The 18849-nt window shown below is 38.2% G+C and overlaps 1 protein-coding gene across 1 annotated transcript in view; it reads left to right on the top strand.

The window, feature by feature from the left end:
• The window catches only part of LOC107660538 (rho GTPase-activating protein 18-like), a 39025-nt gene that overhangs the window by 14330 nt on the left and 5846 nt on the right, over positions 1–18849 (top strand). Inside the window, exons 2-11 of the mRNA XM_016449858.1 lie at positions 2004–2212; positions 5583–5818; positions 7159–7216; positions 9810–9958; positions 11047–11212; positions 11487–11578; positions 12757–12834; positions 12910–13069; positions 14793–14875; positions 16982–17188. Coding sequence (XP_016305344.1) covers positions 2004–2212; positions 5583–5818; positions 7159–7216; positions 9810–9958; positions 11047–11212; positions 11487–11578; positions 12757–12834; positions 12910–13069; positions 14793–14875; positions 16982–17188 — 1438 coding nt within the window. The remainder of the gene's footprint in view (positions 1–2003; positions 2213–5582; positions 5819–7158; positions 7217–9809; positions 9959–11046; positions 11213–11486; positions 11579–12756; positions 12835–12909; positions 13070–14792; positions 14876–16981; positions 17189–18849) is intronic.

Raw genomic sequence — 18849 nt, 5'->3', positions numbered from 1 at the left:
GCTCGGTTTACACCTATCGCCATTTCTAGCCACTGGGGGACCATAGGCAGGCTAGGGGAACTCATATTAATGTTAAAAAACCTCATAAAGTGAAATTTTCATGCCATGGGACCTTTAACAACTCACTGATTCAAATTATCCGGTCAGAGCGAGTCTTTAGTTAACAACTCACTGATTCAAATTATCCGATGAGAGCGAGTCTTTAGTTAACAACTCACTGATTCAAATGATCCGGTCAGAGCAAGTCTTTAGTAAACAACTCACTCCCTGCGTCTCAAAGTTAACAACTCACTGATTCAAATGATCCGGTCAGAGTGAGTCTTTAGTTAACAACTCACTGATTCAAATGATCCGGTCAGAGTGAGTCTTTAGTTAACAACTCACTGATTCAAATGATCATCAATCAGCACTTTTTACCTTGAATAATTAAGTACATTAAACATTAAAAGCTACTTGTACTTTTACTCAAGCTCTTGATTTGTGTACTTCGTCCTCCACTGGCCACTAATGCACAGTTACAGGTTCAGTCCTAAAGCGGCAGTGACCCAGAAACTGGAGAGTCACTGGCAGCACAGTTCTGCTCGCTCACCGTTTTCCAGACTGCCCCCATTACACCCTCACTGTACTGAAATCTCAGATACAAACTGCTTGACGACATCCAGTAGCTCCTGTGTCCAGCAGCAGTGAAGAGTGCTGAGCTTTGAGCGTTTATTCATTCGCTCATCCTGAGAGGGAACAAAGCAGCCTGTTTAAACCACCCTGCCCCGTACAAACAGCCAAACAATCAGCCTGACAATGGCATCTTTATGTCCTCATAGCACAGAGGCTTATTTTTCGCACTTCCGGACTCGATCCCTCTGGCGGGGTGAGCAGCGGGACTCTTCATACCTGCTGTGTCATGCATCGAATGAGAAGAACGGCTCAAAGCTCATATGCTGAAGAGTCATATTCTGCACTGTTGTAGCATTTCTCCCTGAAGTCCACTTACAGTATAATGCTAGTCAGGGTTTCTTAAGTGCTGGTGTTTTTCTAGAGCAGTAACAGCAAAGGGAGTGATGTAATGGAGTATAAATGTAATATAATTACAGTGTTCACAGAATATGTGTGTTTCTCCTGCATTGTATCAGGTAACATTTAGTCTGTGCTTTTGTTTTTCTTTATTATCATTTTTAATGTAGATTCAATTTAACGTCTACCTTAAAATGATAAGAAAAATGGTATTGGTGCTTTACAGCATAGATATGTTCACTGTATTTCTTTGCATTGGACATATTGGACATTGTTTGGAGGACAACATTGGGCAGGATGTGGAATAACATTGTAATAAATAATAGAATAAAATCTTTTATATTTTATAAATTTAAACATTTTTAGATTTTAATCTAAATAAAAAAATAAATACATCATTGTTCGTTGCATCCCTAGTGCAAATGTATTAAATATTATTAATATTTAATAATTTTCTTAATAATTTTCAATATTTAATCTAAGCATTTTTAGATTTTAAATAAATAAATACATACATAAATCAATGCATAATTGTTAGTTGCATCTCTAGTGCAAACCTTGCTTCACCAAAATTCAGAAATAGGGATAAAAAAGAATGTACACAAATATGAAGCAAATAAATTGATCCTGATAAGCCATGTAATATTTGTCTTGTAAGAAACATTATAATAAAAATCTTTAAAAAACATTTGCAATCTTGGTGATCAGTGTTTAAAAATGGCCCTGAGCTCTAGGTGATGAATATCAGTCAACAGAAATGAACATTACAATCATGAAGTTTCCATCATTAAAAATACATTTCCTCCAGACTATAACCAGATGCTGATGATTCATTGAGTCCAGTGCAAACGGAGAAGTGCTGGTGTTAGAGTGGCCTTCGGTGTCTGAGACAGCAGTGATGGTCTCAGTGACTGCTGGAGTGTGATTAAAGCATCTGAATGTGATGTTGATTTGGTGTATTTCACACCTCTGTCTCTGTCTCTTTGTTCACGCAGCCGCAGAACCGGCCAGTACAATGTCCAGCGGGGCAAAGCGGCCGGTGCAGCTCTGTGCTCGAGCTCAGGGAAAGCACCGTACCAGCGCTGCAGCTCCCAGGACTCTCTGGACGAGCAGGCCATGGTGGACTACTTCAGAGAGGTGGAGATCATCCAGCGCAGCGGAGACGCAGAGACGCAGGAGGACCTGCAGCTGAAGGTGGCTGATGGTAAGAACCGCCCGTCGCTCTGCTTTAAAGTGCCCCTATTATGGGTAATGAAAGGTTCATATTTTGGTTTTGGGAGTCCCCAACAACAGGTTGACATGCATGCAAGGTCAAAAAACACTTTTATTGTCTTAAAATATGCATTTATTTTTACCTTGCTTGCTCAACGACTCCCAAAAGATTCGCTCAACGATTCATTTTTCCAAACCCCTCCTTTGCGTGACACTAATCTGCGGTGATTGGTCCGCGTCATGCCTGTAACGCCTGATAAAGCAGTGTTTGTGAGCGCAGTGCTGCTTTGTGTACAGCGTTACCGGGGAAACCGCTTTTTTTACTTGGGCTGGGAAAATAAATCGATGCATCGCGAATCGAGAAATGATCACGCATCGATTCTGAGATTTTCCGAATGCATCGCGATTCTTTCTCGAACGATTCTGAGCTTAGTTTTGAACAGCAGATGCTTTAGAAACAGCCGTACTCTGCTGGTTTCCAAATCCTTCCACACACTTGAACCTAAAATAATCATTCATAAAATTCGAAAAGTTTGAAGCGAATCACAAGGGTGTTCACAGTGGACTGTGTTTACATTAATCTGGCGTCATAAAAGCGTTCTGAGCCGAGGTGAAATTGCAGACTCAGCGAACGCACAAGTGCTCTTCAGCGCTCTTCTTCATGAGCATTTGAGTGTGCGGATGAAAACTAGAGTAGAGCGCCATCTGCTGTTAAAATCTAAGCTCAGAATCGATTCCAGAGAGAATCACGATGCTTTCGGAAGATCTCAGAATCCATCCACGAATAGATTCTGCATCGATTTATCGTCACAGCCCTCATTTTTTCCGCTCCAAAAGCGGCATCTAGTGGCAAAGAATGAATTTGCATTTTAATTCAGACCAACACTTTATACACGGTGCACTTTCAGATTTAAAACTTTGCAGGATGTTTTCAATCACTTAGAGCTGTGTTACACGCTGCATGAAAGGTACTTTAAAAAAATCCATAATAGGGGCACTTTAACTGCAATACAAGAGTCAACTACCATCAGACCTGACCGAGCCAGCTCTGTACAGAAAATAAAACCATTTCTGGATTATTTAATTTAAGACTGCCTTTAAAAATGAACATTAATTATAAAACTACAAAAGAGTCACACTTCAGTTTGGGGGACCACTTCTCCCCATTAACTAACTATTAACTACAACTTCTGCCTCAGACTAATGTGCTGCTTATTAATAGTTAGTAAGGTAGTTGTTAAGTTTAGGTATGGGGTCAGATTGAGGGATCTAAAATATGATGCAGAATAAGGCATTAATATGTGCTAATACACAGACAATTAGCTAGTAATATGCAAGCAATTACTTCATAGTGAGAATTGGTCCCCAAACTGAAGTATAACCTAAAATAGTTATTGGCTGTGTTGAATTATGACAAACCATGTTGTCATTAAAACTAATCACACGAGGAGTATCACACTTAAATTTAAATGATGATTAATCTACACAAAACCCAAAGTTCAGGTGTAATAATAATGATAATAATAATAATAATGCAGCTGAAATAATGTGTTTTTATGTGTATAGTTTTTGTTAATATGTAGTAAAACCATATGCATAACAATTGCTGAAATTAATTGTATAATGACCATAATATTCACTAAATTAGAAATAAATATTTTGAAAATAAATATGAAAAAATTATATGAACTTGATGTATTGAACTTTTTTAATGTCTGTACAGTTTTTATTAGGTTTAAGTTTTAGTTTTTAGTTAATTTAATTTATTTAGTTATTTAGTTGTATATGTAATATTATTTGAAAGTAATTAATGAAATAAAGTTTCCTTTAAATGTTTTTCCCCCCAAGATTTTTATGGTTTTAGTTTTAGTTAACAATAGTAACCCTGTTTTAAATGCCTTAAATCATCTGGATTTGGTCAGATTGACTAATTAGACAGTTTTTGTGTCTCTGTATGTGGATTAAACCCTACAGACGTATTTATTTATGTTTTTTTCAAACAAGTGGTGAGTCATTCGCTCCATTATTTTGCATTGCTCCATGTAAAAGGCTATATTGCAAAAGCTTGTGATGACTAATGGGTTTCTTGTACATTTTCAGCATGTTTTCTGCTGAGTTCGGCATGCTGCGTGAAGCAAGATTAAAACACGACTTGCACTTAGGCTGATGATGCACTGGGCAACTTTTTGAGCAATTTTGCCGTCAACGGGCAACCAGGTGAGACACAGAGCCCACGACGGATCTAAAATATCCAAGAAGAAATTTGTTACCCATTCTCAATGGGAAAGTGCCCATGCAACGTTGCTCAAAAAAAGTTGCACGGCAAAATTGCTCAAAGTTGCTCCGTCTATCATCAGCCTTACATTTCTGTCACACTGCTGAATGAATGAAATTATTGAATTACTGAAATTATATCTCTCACTTCTTTGTGTAAATGGAAAATTCAACCATACTGCTTGACCTGGGTAGCCTTATGAGGGGTATACATTTTATGAATGAATGAATGAATATATTCAACATATTTACGTTTTGAAACCGAACACCTTTCAAAGGCACTGTATGTGGCGCTATGCTTATGTTCCTCCATGTGTAAGAACAATAGGCTTAACTTACAGGAAGAACCTAGCATAAAAACCACAGACGGAGATCAGTCGTGAGTCAGCGGGAATTGTTTGCCCCTAAAGGAACAACAAACTGTGACTTCCTTAACTTCTGCGAGTGTCTAAATTGTGAAGTTACCGGAAAAGGAAGATATTTCTGTTTCCTGTCAGCTGGATTAATGCCTTCCTCCTAAAATAACACAGTAACACATACTGCATATGTCACTGCACCGCTTGTGTGATTAATAAGAGGTTTTAAATAATTAATGAGGAGAATACAGTAAAGCGAGTGTGGTTGGGTTTGATAGCGAGTGTTGAATCCCAGAGCTGTGTGTCAGAAATGTCTGGGCTTATCTTACATATGTGACCCCGGACAACAAAACCAGTCATAAGGGTCAATTTTCTGAATAAATAATCTTTCCATTGATGTATGGTTTGTTAGGACAGGACAATATTTGGCTGAGATACAACTATTTGAAAATCTGGAATCTGAGGGTGCAAAAAAATCTAAATATTGAGAAAATCATCTTTAAAGTTGTCCAAATGAAGTTCTTAGCAATGCATATTACTAATCAAAAATGAAGTTTTGATATATTTACAGTAGGAAATTTACAAAATATCTTCATGGAACATGATCTTTACTTAATATCCTAATGATTTTTGGCATAAAAGAACACAAATATGCACAAATATACCTGTGCTGCTTATGACTGGTTTTGTGCTCCAGGGTCACATATGTTCGTGTTGTGTTGTGCTCTGCAGAGGGCGAGCAGGAGGAGGCGTGGCTGATGGAGGCGGGGCTTGCGACGCTGTTCGACGAATCGGCTTCAGACGGCGAGGATGGCATCGTTCTGCTGTCGACTCTGACCCGAACGCAAGCGGCCGCCGTGGAGAGACGCGTGGAGACGCTCAAACAGACGCTACGCAAACGCAACAAACCGTACAGTGTCCCGGATGTTCGAGAGATCTTTAAACCATCTCCTGCTTCACAGAGTAAAGTACGTGACTGACCTTGCATTAGTGTAAATCAAGATTTTTAGCTCCGTAAGATGCATACACGAGTTAGAGACCAATGATTGGCTTGACTGGGGAGAATCTGTGAGTCTTTGACATTTATAATTAGTGAAATAATACAGATCAGTGACAGTCTGCCAGATGGTCTGATTCAGTCTAAACCGTTGGCATATGACAAAGCTTTAGCAGGATGAAGGATGTCCTACTAGTAAGGTTGCGTTTACACTGGCACAACAAATCTGATTTTTTAAATGATATTTATAAACGGCAATACAAAACCCGAGGGTCAATCATGTCACAGTGGAATTGGTTGGGGATTCATGTAAACACATATGAATCGTGTCTTAAGTGAATTTAAACAGGTTGGACAAAAGGCTGGATATGGTCAAAATATCAGACCTGTGCATTAAGCCTTGTAAATGCAGTCTCTCTGACATATTTTGACAGGCTGTTAACAGTGTCACCAATTACACAGTAGTTCCCTGTTAATAAACATTTCAGCACAGTGTAATGAATAACCGAGAAAGCGTAAAAGTGAAGGGTTATTTCCAGTTTGAAGGATGTGATAAATCACAAACATTAACGTCATTTATTGTGCCATATTGAGTGGTTTATTAAGGACAGCTGTAAGTTGTGATTTATGTTCCTGCTAGACGCTGCTCTAAATAATCAATATTGTGAACTAAGACTGAAAGTCAGAGACTCTGAGAAAATCCTCATCAGAATGGAGCTACAGGAACACAACCTGATGCTCATGTTCTCCAGCATGATCTGAGACGATCCAAAGAGCATCAGCAACATCTGACAGAGACTCACATGATCAGTGTCACTGACATTAGATTATTCACCTAGAAAAGCAGAATCTGAAAGATCTCCAGGATTTAATGAGGCCTCAGACTTTTGGATCTGGCACGGAATGATTAACATAACATAACATCACACTCTCTCCTGTGTGTGCGTGAGTGTGTGCGTGAGTGTGTGCGTGTGAGTGTGTGTGTGTGTGTGTGAGTGTGTGTGTGTGAGTGTGAGTGAGTGTGAGTGTGTGTGTGTGAGTAAGACTGTGTTGTGTGTGAGTGTGTGTGAGTGTGTGTGAGTGTGTGTGTGTGAGTGAGTGTGAGTGTGTGTGTGTGTGAGTGTGTGAGTGTGTGAGAGTGTGTGAGTGTGCGAGCGTGTGAGTGTGCGAGCGTGTGAGTGCGTGAGCGTGTGAGTGTGTGTGTTTGTGTGTGTGTGTGAGTGTGTGTGTGTGTGATTCAGTGCTGATTCACTCTCAGCACATGCTAACAGTTTGTTTCTCTTGTTTTCCATCGCTCTCTTTTTCTGACAGGATGAGGCTGGATCCACAGAAAGAAGTGGGAGCAATAAACAGGAAGTGGAAGGACTGGGTATGTGTCATGAGTTGAAGTGTAATACAGCGGCTTCTGTTTTATGGCACTCCTGAAACATGTAGTGTTTAACATGAAATGGCAAAGCAGCACAGAGAACATGCTGGGATGTCCATTGCTTTCCCTAGTAAAAAAACAAACAAAACTATTTATTTAAAATACATTTTTTTCATACTAAGTATACTTTAGATCCATTACCATATGAAATGAATGAACCATTCATATACTTTAAATCCATTACCATATGTATATAGACATCACTTAAGACTAACTGATATTAAATGTTTGGAGTATTTCCTTATTGCACAATGCACATTTCTTAATATTAAGCCTAAAATATGTTTTAATATCACTATTAATAATAAGGATTGTATGATCTTTGAATAATATCAGTCTTTAAATGCAAATGCACCTGAAGTATACTTGCAATAGTTTCACTTTTCCACTTTTATTATCAAATATACTTCAGTGAATCTTAAGTTGGACTTCAGCACTACTTCCCCACAACTGAAGTGCATTTAGTACAAAATGAGTTGTTCCAGTTTAGCAGACTTTAAGCTTACCAGTTTAGTATACTAAAACTACAACTGCAGCACATAAATATGTAAATGTATTTGTAGTATACTTACCACAAATAAATGTATTTAAAATACATTTTAGTATTTTTTTCATTAGGGTTTGTAACTGAAATGATACCTTTTGCTTTATATAAAATGTGTCTGTCCTCGGCTTCTGCTGACCTTGACATCCAGAGAAGGAGAATCACTTAACCTTACGTCTAATCATTCACACCTGTTCAGAGATACAAGCAGGACACAAATAACATTTTTTATTGTAAATGATAGACCAATGGAAATAAAAGCGATAGAGGTGTTGTAAAGAGGTGTTGTATGAGCTTTATACGCTGCTGGGTTATCTTGTATGTTTTACAGGGTTCATACTTTACCCTGGGATAGTAATCAATCCTGGGTTGTCAAGTTTTGACATCTCACACTGTACATTGTTAAACATTGGGTTAATGTTCTTATTTACCTATTTGCAAAGTCAATAACATCAGTTTTGACAAGTACAGCATCCACTGATCTGATGTTTCAGATCTATGGAAAAGTAGTCTGCTTGTCTCAAATCGCCAGAAACATGCTACAACAAAAAAGACAAAAATAAAAAAAAGAAGTTAAATTAAAAGAAAAAAAATCGTAGAATTGGTTTTAAATAGTGCTGTCAATCGATTAAAATGTTTTACTAATTAATCGTAAAAAAAATGTTTCTGAAATTAATTGGGATTAATCCCACCTAACATTAAAGTTTTTAAATATACTTTTATATTGCAATAATTTCACATTCAATCTTCAAATGAATGTAGAAAACATAAAGACAGTATATTTTTATATTTGTTTAGTGGCATTTTTTTCATGACTGAAGGTGAGTATCACTGATACCAATACTACTTACTGATGTCTCTAGGAAATTTTCCCCCCCTAATATTTAACCATTGACTATATATAATGTTGACTATACGAACATTACAGTTTAATTGAGAGTTATCAAGTAGACAATATACAGAAATTGGATAAAGGTATCAAACACTACATTCTAAATTAAATATATATATATATATATATATGAATCCTTAAAGCTACAAAAGTGATTGATTTCCTCTTTTTTCTTTTGTTCTTTCATGAACAGAGATCACAGCAGCTGATTATTAGTTTTTTTTGGGCTGCTATTACTTTAAGAGCTGCCGCTGCTGAACTTGATGCGGATCAGAAAGTTTGATTCATGTGTTTTCATATGAAATGATACAGGCTACAGGAAAGGAAAAGCTCCTCGTCATCTGTACCGTTTCTGTACTCGTGCACACTTGATGTGGTCATAAAAATGTTCTGCGTCTACATAAATGCAATTCTTGTCAAGAAAAAAGAAACCGAAGCAGCAGTTGTGAGTGGGGTGGCCAACCCTAGCTCCGCCCCTGCGTTAAATATTTTTAACGTGTTAAACTGGAAAAATGAATCCCGTGTTAACACGCTAATGTTGACAGCACTAGTTTTAATCATATTTTTATTCTTCACTTCACTGTAGGTGTTTACCATTGCTGTTTGAGTTTTTCTCAGAACTAAATGGAGCATGTGAAAATCTTTCCATCTTAAAATAGCGCACGAGACAGTCAGTTAATGATTGGTTGTCTGTTGCACTGCTGTGTTTGGCTCTGCTTTGCTCATAGTGCTGGATTAAATGCAGTACTGAGCCTCTTTCACAATCACAGGTGTGAGATGTTGCTGGAATCAGGGGTCACCTGTTAAAAGTGGCTGGAGTTAAAGACTTCAGGGATTAGTACCGAGTGAAAGTCCTCCAGACAGATTGTGCTGTTGCTTTGCAGTTGTAGTGTGTGTTTGGGAGCAGAGGTGACTGTGGTTAAGTTATCACTGACTGCCAAATAATGACTGCCAAATAGTGATTGCTGGACTTCGACTAGCCTGATTTAGGTAACTGTTTAATCAGCGAAGAGTGATGCAAGATGGTCGAGTGCACCAATACAACTGCACCTAGTTTCAGAGCGTGAGATGTTGTGTGTGTGTGTTTATTGTTTGGGTAGGTAATGGGGTGGGGCCTGGCGCTCCAGGGGGCGGAGCTGATGCTGAGACGGACATTAACCTGGAGGTGTCGTTCTCCGAGCAAGCACTTATCTACAAAGAAGGGTTGAAGGTTACCCAGCCCCAGAATGAAGCTGACGACAGGTTACCCGTGAGTCAGACATTCACTCATCAGGTTAACACTTGAGGATTAAGGAATGTCAATGTTTATATGGTTATGAGTCTCACAGAGACCTTTGATCAGACTGCATATGTTTTTAGAGTGCAAAAATGTCAAACGAAAGATTTAAAGCATTAGTCGAATCACTGAATGACATGAATGTGGATCCTCAGTCAGATCGGTGTGTGTGTGCTCTTATTGAGTAAACCTGACCTCTGCTGGACAGTATGTGGCACTGCATCCTGCTCTGGTCTTCTGTATTCTATGCATCCTTTCCCTTTTCAACTTTTCAACATCTGTCACACTTTAGTTGGGGACCAATTCTCACTATTAACTATTAGGGCTGTGCAATTAATCGCATGTGATTGTCATGCGCATCTCGTCAGTAAAGCCGGTTCTGTGATTAGTAGTAAATCACGTGCTTTCAGGTGGAGCGGCATTTAATACACACAGCCACGATTAGTCTGCGATTATGAACGCAGTTTTGCGTAGTTTGTCAGTGAACTACTACTAATCACAGTACCGGCTTTACTGACGAGATGCGCATGACAAATCACATGCGATTAATTGCACAGCCCTAAACTATTAACTATGCTTTTGCCTCAATAAACTCGTAATTTGCTGCTTATTAATAGTTAGGAAGGTAGTTGTTAAGTTCAGGTATTGGGTGGGAGTAAAGGATCTGCAGAATAAGACGTTAATATGTGCTTTATGAGTACTAATAAACAGCAAATATGCAAGTAATATGCATGCTAGTTAATAGTGAGAATTTATCTCTAAACTAACATTACCCAAAAATCACTATTACGGTTATATTACATTACATTTAGTTCTGCATTCTGAACACAAACACCAGTATTATGTTGAGTTTGTGCATCATCCTGCAGTGTTTGTGCTCCAGACATGAATGGTTCCTCAAATCATGTGTCTTGTTAAAGGAGGGACGGCATAATTAGAGACCAGAACATCACAGCAGCGCTCAGCAACCACACGGCTAAAACACACAATAAAGCCAACATACAGCATTTTATAAATGCGTCCGTGTATTTTTTTTTCTCATTCTGTTTCTTGTCTTTCAGGATTTTAAAGTGTCCCAGGATAAGACCGGACAGACAAGAGTAGGCGATCTGTCCGCTGAGGACATGAAGAAGGTTCGCAGGCTTGTTCTGATCGAGATGAGCGCTCTGTTCGACACGTGTGGCATCGAGGTGAAGGCTCATAAAGCTCTCAAGGTCAAAGTGAGAGGTCAGTGCCTCTGATATGTGTTCAGAATCAAAAGACTGGATCTGAAAATGCTCTCAGACCTTTGAGTTCACTGTATGTTTTCCTTGCACACTGTGCTAACATTTCACATCCGTTTTGTTCACACATGTGCATGCTGGAGACAAAGCCCCTTATAAAAAGAGCACTTTCATGTCTGATCTTTAATTGGTTTTGATGATGATTCATGTAATTGTGTGTGAACATGCGAGCACTGAATCTGAAGCTGGTTGTGACTGTATTGTTTTGTCTTCCGTAGAGTCGGGTTTGTTTGGTGTTTCTCTCTCTACGCTGCTGGAACAAGACCAGCGGAGGATCCCGGGAACCAAAGTGCCTCTTATCCTGCAGCATGTAAGAGAGCAGAGACTTAGAACTGTAACCAAGCAAACATGATGGTAACGCAGACCAGGGGCATTAACTCGGAAACTACTACAAATCTACCTGTCATCCTTTGAGATTGGAAGCATTTATATTTCCCAGCAGTAATGGCACCATTATTTTGAGTTCAGTGCAAGAAGTCCGATAGTACAACTGTCCAGACCTGAATGTCAGAGACTTGAAGATGGGCTAGAAAACCCTAGCGGTCACATTTTGGTATTTGCTAAAAGTGCTCAAATACTCTTAACAACCACTGAAACATCTTTATAGTAACCTTTTAGCAACACCCTGGCAACCAAACACAACCTCCTTCATTACAAGAAATCTGACTGTATTTATTAACTACATGTACTTACTATATGGTTAGGATGTTAGGATGAGGGTTTGGCTTAGGTTTAGTTGCATGCAATTATGCATAATTTATTGTTATGTAACAAGGACACCATAAAATGTTATCAAATACTTTTTAGGGCCAATACATTTTTTAAAAGAAAATACTGTTTATTCAGAGTAAAGACATTTTTAATGTTACAAAATATTTCTCCTTCAAATAAATGCTGTTCTTTTGATCTTTCGATTCATCAAAGAATCCTGAAAAATAAAATGTGTCTCAGTTTCCACATAAATATATTGAGCAGCACAACTGTATTCAACATTGATAATAATCAGAAATGTTTCTTGAGCAGCAGATCAGCATATTAGAATGATTTCTGAAGATCATGTGACACTGAAGAGTGGAGTAATGATGCTGAAAATTCAGCTTTGATCACTGAAATTGCAAAAAAAATACAATATACAGTGGGTACGGAAAGTATTGCTGTGTGTACATTAATGAGGAAAAAAAATGAACTTAAATGATTTTAGCAAATGGCTGCAATATAACAAAGAGTGAAAAATTGAAGGGGGTCTGAATACTTTCCGTACCCACTGTATTTACATAGTAAAGAGCTGTTTTAAATTCTAATAATATTTCACTGTTTTTACTGTATTTTTGAGCAAATAAATGCAGCTTTGGTGAGACTTCTTTCAAAAGCATAAAAAAAAATCTTACCAACAGCAAACTTTTGAGTAGTAATATACATATGATATGTGATCTGCTAATTTAAACTAGCTCCAAAACGCACAGTAAGATATTAAACGTTTGTTTCCAGTTGATCTCTCATATAGAGGAGCAGGGTTTAGACACAGAGGGTGTGCTGCGGATCCCTGGAGCCGCTACTAGAGTGAAGGTGAGAGAGATTCTAGCATACACGATTAACATCATCACATCAGAACGCTACTGTAATGTGTCTGTTGTTTCCCAGGCCGTCTGTCATGAGCTGGAACACAAGTTTTACGAAGGCGTGTTCCCGTGGGAGAGTCTCAAACAGCACGACGTAGCCAGTCTCCTGAAGCTGTTCATCAGGGAGCTGCCTTATCCTCTGCTGACCGTCGAGTACTTCAACGCCTTCGTCTCTGTGCTGAGTGAGTCCTACTTCACCCTGTACAGTGACAATAAATCGCAATCGCGATTAGGCAGAATCTGTGATTGTCATGTGCATCTTGTCAGTGAAGCACGGTTCTGTGATCAGCAGTAAATCTCCATCCGAAGGCCAGAGAAACCCAGGAAATACCTATAGCGGTTGCTGAATAAACAGAAGATTTAACTGCTTTCATTGTTTCAGCGTGACTAATAAACACAGGATTACGTAGTGATGGGAGAAACAAACCAATCAATTGAACCAATCGCTTCGCAAAATGATTCACTGTTTCGAAGCGCTCGAAACACCACATACTAGTGATGCCTGCTGATCAAAAGTGTTTTATTGAAAGTATAATACATTAAATGCAAAAAAAAAATCAAAAAATACCAGCGTCTGTATAATATGTGACCCTGGAGCACAAAACCAGTCTTAAGGGTCAGTTTTTCGAAATTGAGATTTATACGTCATATGAAAGCTGGATAAATAAGCTTTCCATTGATGTATGGTTTGTTAGGATAGGACAATATTTGGCCGAGATACAACTATTTGAAAATCTGGAATCTGAGGGTGCAAAAAAATCTAAATATTGAGAAAATCATCTTTAAAGTTGTCCAAATGAAGTTCTTAGCAATGCATATTACTAATCAGAAATTAAGTTTTGATATATTTACAGCAGGAAATTTACAAAATATCTTCATGGAACATGATCTTTACTTAATATCCTAATGATTTTTGGCATAAAAAAAAATGGATAATTTTGACCCATACAATGTATTGTTGGCTATTGCTACAAATATACCTGTGCTACTTATGGCTGCTTTTGTGGTCCAGGGTCACAAATGAGTTTCCTTGGCTGTGTGTTTGGGATCATTGTCTCGCTGGAATGTCCACCCTCATTTCATCTTCATTATCCTGGTAGATGGCAGCAGATACGGCCAACCATTTAAATTTCGAAACCTTTCAAAACAGTTATGACGTAACGAAGCCTTGTTTACTGAAATCACGTGACTTTGGTTTGAAACCACTGTTTCGAAATGATTCGCAAAAGTTTCGTGAAGCAGTGCTTCGAAAGTGCCCATCACTAGGACTATGACAGTATATGATTTATGTGAGTTCTTATTATAATTATTATGATAATTTTCATTATAATAAAGTATATAATAATGCAATGCCTTTATCACTGCTTAGAATACTATGAAATATGTTGCATGCCTTGTTCTGTGTAAGAAGCCACATCATCTCACAGAAGGATTTATTTCAAACACTCGACTGACGTTATAAAGTGAGTTTGGAGTAAAAACATGTTATTAAATGTGGAATTTTCACGTGCTTTCAGATGGAGCAGCATTTACTACACAGAGCCGTAGTTCACTGAGAAGCTACATTTACTTCACAGAGCCGTAGTTCACTGAGAAGCTACGCAAACAGCTGTCATTATCGCAAACGATTTCTTCAATTTCATAATCGTCTGATTATATCGTCTGCGATGTTTTTTTTTTTTGCATAGCTTGTCAGTGATCTACGGCTCTGTGTAGTAAATGCCGCTCCACCTGTAAGCATGTGATGGAGATTTACTGCTAGAACCAGCTTTACTGACAAGATGCGCATGACAATAGCATTCGATTAATCGCGCAGCACTGGCTGAAAGCGTGTGTGTGTGTGTGAGATCTGTGTTTCTGGTGCTGTGTGCCAGTGATTGTTGTGATTGTGTTGGTTCTGATCAGAGCTGCCCACTAAGAAACAGCAGCTGCAGGCTCTCAATCTGCTGGTGCTCCTGCTGCCCGAACCCAACAGAGACACTCTCAAGGTATGACACACCTTCACTGCGCATTCACACTTCACACATTCACTTCACTTTTCCTCAACTCAGCATTGACATCTGATATTTGTGACTATCAGTCAACTAATTTCCCCTTAAAATGCATCTTTGATAATCAAAGTGACATTTAAAATTTTTTTCCCCATTAAAATAATTTCTTTATGCCTTAAAAGGTCTTGAATGTAACTCTACACCCTAACCTCATTTCATATACACAGACTCGTGAATATGCATATTAGTCCCCACTCCAGTCTCACTCAGTTAAGTGAAGCAGTGAATGCTACAGTATAGCAAGTGACAATATTGGATTCATTCAGATATATATGATAAAACTTATTCTGAAGAAGAAGAGGAAGAGTGAATTATACAGCATCGCCTACATGTATCAGAATGGTAATGCATTTTATGTGTCGCTCTCTACAACATCAGACATTTTTCGGTAATTCCTGTCATAAGCCTTTTGCTTGACTATGTTATCAGACAGCTAATAATGTCTTGCGAATGTTACACAAACCGTATTCCTGCGATGTGCTGATGGTATGAAAAGCCTCACCCTGCAGGTGGACAGGATTGGTTGCATGTTTGTGTCAGTAGAAAACAGGCGGTTTCAATCCTTTTTTTTAGATTGTTTTGAGTACACTGCAGCAATAGATGTGTGCAATATTTATTGTCTGCGATTATATCGTAATTGTTATTTCAACAATATGTAAGCTGATATCGAGTATGTCACTTAATGTGCAAAAAACAAACATGCATGCAAACAGTCCAAAAGCATTCACTGTGTGATGAAGACTATTAGAATGCAGTTAGAAAGACTCTATTGTTTAGTTATGACAGCAAAAATATCCCTGTATGGGTTTTTGTTTATTTATAAGATATGATATTGACATTTACATTGTCATTTAGCAGACGCTTTTATCCAAAGCGACTTAGTTACATAATACCACACAAGCACCAGTGCCGTTTTCCTGAATGCAAATGTGATATTGATTTTAAACAGCAGTTCAACAAACAATAAGTAAATATTAAGTCTGTTACATTTTAGACACAGTTGTCTGTTTTTTCCGTTTGGTCGACGAAAATAGTTCCACACTGAGCTGAAGCAGAACATTCCTGCATCTCAGTGCAACACTGTAGTGTTTCGTTCCCAAATTAATTGTTTTTTTAAACAAATCATTTGATTCAGTGATTCAGTGAGCCATTCATAAATCACTTGCTTTGTTTTTAAATGAAGCAGCAATTTTGAACGAATCATTTGAATGAATGATTCATTGAGTCACTCATTAAGACAGGGACTTGTGGTTTTAGTGTCGTATTTATTTATTTATTTATCTATCCATGTCAGGCCTAAACCAGCCAAGACACCAGCACAAAAACACACTAAGCAAAATATTGTTTAATTATCGTTATCTGAAAAATCTCAATAAATATTGAGATTTTTTTTTTGTCAATATTGCACACCCCTACTCGGCAATGGTGTTGGTTGATGAATTTGCAAATGGTTTGTCTTTAAGCATATTAAAAACACAACTCCATTCACACTGAGGACTAAAGCAGATCCACCTGGATTATTTTAAGTTGAGCAGCATTTCTGTGTCTATGGAGCTTATAATATGACAAAACTATTTGAATTTGTATTGTATACATTTGAATTATTGATAAGTGGCATTTATCAAAACTGAATATTATGTGGCATTTCGGAGATCATCTACTCTTCCCTGTGGATTACCTCTGACCTACTTTCTGTACGATCTGAATTTCTGCGTATTGAATTTTAGAATATTGAATTTGATGTTCCGAATTTCCTCTTCATCTTGAAAACTTGAAGCTGTATTTTTAAAAACTGGATGTTTGCAGTCAAAAAATTCAGAACAAAAAATTCGCTGTTTGAAAATGCATGTCTATAAAACCCTGCTATAAAAAAATTCAGTGTTAAATTTCAAATGTTCAATATTCAAGTTAAAAAAATCAACTTCAGAACTATGTTAAATGCCACATAATATTTTGATAAATGCCACTTGTCAATAATTCAAATTTATACAATACAAATTCAAATAGTTTTGTCATATTATAAGCTCCATATGTGTCTCTCAGGCTCTGATGGAGTTCTTCCAAAGAGTGATCGACCATAAAGACAGGAATAAGATGACGCTGAACAACGTTGCAGTGGTGATGGCACCCAACATCTTCATGTGCAAGGGCTTCCGCAGTAAGATCAGTGAACAGCAGGAGTTCGCTATGGCCACTGGCACGGCTAACATCGTCAGGCTGCTCATCCGCTACCAGAACCTCCTCTGGACGGTACGACTATGTTATACCACATATTACAGTCAATGTGAGACTGAATGTTGCTGTTCAGAGAGGTTTCGTCTCTGAGACTCTCTCTGTTCTTAAAGGTTTTGTTGTAACCAGGGATGTAACGATTCACTTCACTCACGATGTGAGGCGAATCACGGTACTGATTTCACGATACGATTCTTTTAACAAAATGAGATTTAAGACTAAATAGAAATGAAAAGGTGTCCTTTTATTTTTTCTCAGACAAAATGCAAAATCTTTTATGCCAAAAATCATACATGCAGAATGAGCAGTTTTTAATCTAAATTGCATTGTATAATTTCAAAATTTGAAGCAAAAACAGAATGGTCTGACTTTATAGTTTTGTGAAACTATACTACATAAAACATCTGAATGGAACGAAAAAACAGCAGACGAGACGCAAATTCACTCTCTGCCAGCAGGTGGCGCTTATGGAGCAGCAGCAGTGTTGACAAGTCCACAGAATTGGGCTATTGTTGCTGCTGGTTGTTTTTCCATGTTTTTCTGCTGCATACATGCAACATGAGCAGTTTTTAAACTAAATTAGATTGTATAATTTCAAAATTTGAAGCAAAAACAGAATGGTCTGACTTTATAGTTTTGTGAAACTATACTACATAAAACATCTGAATGGAACGAAAAAACAGCAGACGAGACGCAAATTCACTCTCTGCCAGCAGGTGGCGCTTATGGAGCAGCAGCAGTGTTGACAAGTCCACAGAATTGGGCTATTGTTGCTGCTGGTTGTTTTTCCATGTTTTTCCCCAATAACGTGATATTTAGTCCCTCAAACGCAAATTTTACCAGGGAAACCCCTCCAAAAAATGTGTGTTTTACCCCCCTGAACGCGATTGCATTGTATAATTTCAAAATTTGAAGCAAAAACAGAATGGTCTGACTTTATAGTTTTGTGAAACTATACTACATAAAACATCTGAATGGAACGAAAAAACAGCAGACGAGACGCAAATTCACTCTCTGCCAGCAGGTGGCGCTTATGGAGCAGCAGCAGTGTTGACAAGTCCACAGAATTGGGCTATTGTTGCTGCTGGTTGTTTTTCCATGTTTTTCCCCAATAACGTGATATTTAGTCCCTCAAATGCAAATTTTACCAGGGAAACCCCTCCAAAAAATGTGTTTTACCCCCCTGAACGCGATTTTCACTGGTGGACCCCCTCGAAACGTGATTGGGCTAGTTTTGGGCTAGTTTTAAAGGGGTCATATGATGTGATTTCAATTTTTCCTTTCTCTTTGGAGTGATACAAGCTCTTGGTGCATAAAGAAGATCTGTAAAGTTGCAAAGACTAAAGTCTCAAATCCAAAGAGATATTCTTTATAAAAGTTAAGAGTCAACCACGCCTACCTAAAACGGCTCGTTCTAACACGCCCCCACATATCTACATCACGATGTGGGAAGATTTGCATAACGCCACCCAAATGTTCACGCAAACAAAGAAGGCGCAGTAACTTTTATTCTCGCTGTAGTATTGTTGTTGCCGCCGCCATGCCATGAAGGCGCTGTGTGATTCGTTGTGAAAGCGAAACTACTTTGTTTGGCCTTCCAGAAGAGGACGATATCTGCTTCGTCATGCCTAGAGCTGATCCGTGCTGGTCGCTGAGGAAATACAACAACTTTGCGCTGT

This window comes from Sinocyclocheilus anshuiensis, unplaced genomic scaffold (assembly GCF_001515605.1).
Source record: "Sinocyclocheilus anshuiensis isolate Anshui unplaced genomic scaffold, SAMN03320099.WGS_v1.1 scaffold659, whole genome shotgun sequence".
NCBI lineage: Eukaryota > Metazoa > Chordata > Actinopteri > Cypriniformes > Cyprinidae > Sinocyclocheilus > Sinocyclocheilus anshuiensis.
This window is presented reverse-complemented; position numbering and strand designations above follow the sequence as displayed.